At 49.7% G+C, this 1348-nt stretch overlaps 1 protein-coding gene across 1 annotated transcript; it reads right to left on the reverse strand.

The window, feature by feature from the left end:
• Positions 1–596: 596 nt before the first annotated feature.
• On the reverse strand, positions 597–1348 carry LOC121791732 (the record flags this gene model as incomplete). The annotated part of the gene is made up of 1 exon (XM_042189588.1): positions 597–1348. A coding segment is annotated over exon 1 (752 nt), but the record flags the coding sequence as incomplete, so codon positions are not given.

Here is a 1348-nt window from a genome sequence, read left to right on the forward strand (position 1 = left end):
TGGAAATTTCTACGTTCGAGCATGTGTCCGTGAAATCTCTATTACCCCTCCCACTGGTGAGGTCACCATCATCTATGTTCAGATTTATAAGCAGGCAAACTTAATGTGTCCACATATAGTTCTGATATGAAAGAATGCGATGCACCCGTATCAAACAACACAATAATAGGTGTATCGAGGAGTTCGCCCATACCTGCCAAATTTCCACTCTCGTGATTCCCTTGTTCAGTCTTGGGTTGTCTATAACTCAGCGCATATGCTCTAGCCTGGGAGGGTAGTCTCGGCGGTGAGGTTGTTGTTGTCGCGGAGGTTGATCATGATTCGTCCTTGGTGGTGCTGGTGGTGCCCTTGTTTGCGGACAAAATCCTTGATTGTTCGGCCTTGAACCCATCCCCGCGTTCTTGCTCGGACACTCTCTAGAGAAGTGACCATTTCCACCACAGTTGAAGCACTTGGTGGTGTTCTGCATCCTACACTCTCCGAAATGGTACTTGGAGCACACATTGCATTGGGGTGGTCTGGGTCGGAAGTCACCCCTCTGGCTAGAGAAATTCTGTCTGCCTCAACTCTGTGGTCGGTTTTGAGTAGGTTGGTACCTCTTGTTGTCATAGTGGGTCCTGTTCCCATCCCACTTCCTCTTCTCCCGGGAATGATGTGATGGAGTTAAAGCCAGCGTAGTGTTCTCCGTCACCCTCTCCTTAGGCATAGCTGCCTCAACATCTAGCGCGAGGGCCAACGCCTCCGCATATGTAAGTCTTCCACGACTAGCCAAAGCCATCTTTATCTCATGCCTTAAACCCTCACGGAATTTTTCTGCCAGTTTCTCATCCGTGTCAACTTGTTCGGGTGCATACTGGGTCATATCACAGAGTGCGCGATCATATTCAGTCACTGACATGCGCCCCTGAGTTAAGTTGTAAAACTCAGCCGCCTTCGCCTTTCGATAGCTCTTTGGCACGTACTTGTTATATATCGCCTCCTTGAAATTCTCCCAGGTCATTCCATTCACTTGATCTCGTGGCGCGGTCTTCATCTTGGTATCCCACCAGAAGTCAGCTGACCCAGTCAACTGATAGGTCACACAAGCCATTCGCTCGGCATCGTTGCACATCAGAATTGTAAAAATGCGCTCCAAAGTGCGTATCCAACTCTCAGCCTTTTCCGGCTCTCCCATTCCATCGAAGACAGGTGGTTTCTGTTTCAAAAACAACTTCACAATTTCTCGGTCTACTTGAGGTGGAGGTGGTGGTGGTGGAGGTTCTGGGGTTGGTTGTGCCACACTCTCGACTTCCGTCGCCTGAGGTGTAGGCGCCTGGTTCGCATTCCTTACACTACGTCTTGGCGGCAT

This window comes from Salvia splendens, unplaced genomic scaffold, assembly GCF_004379255.2.
Source record: "Salvia splendens isolate huo1 unplaced genomic scaffold, SspV2 ctg888, whole genome shotgun sequence".
Lineage (NCBI taxonomy): Eukaryota > Viridiplantae > Streptophyta > Magnoliopsida > Lamiales > Lamiaceae > Salvia > Salvia splendens.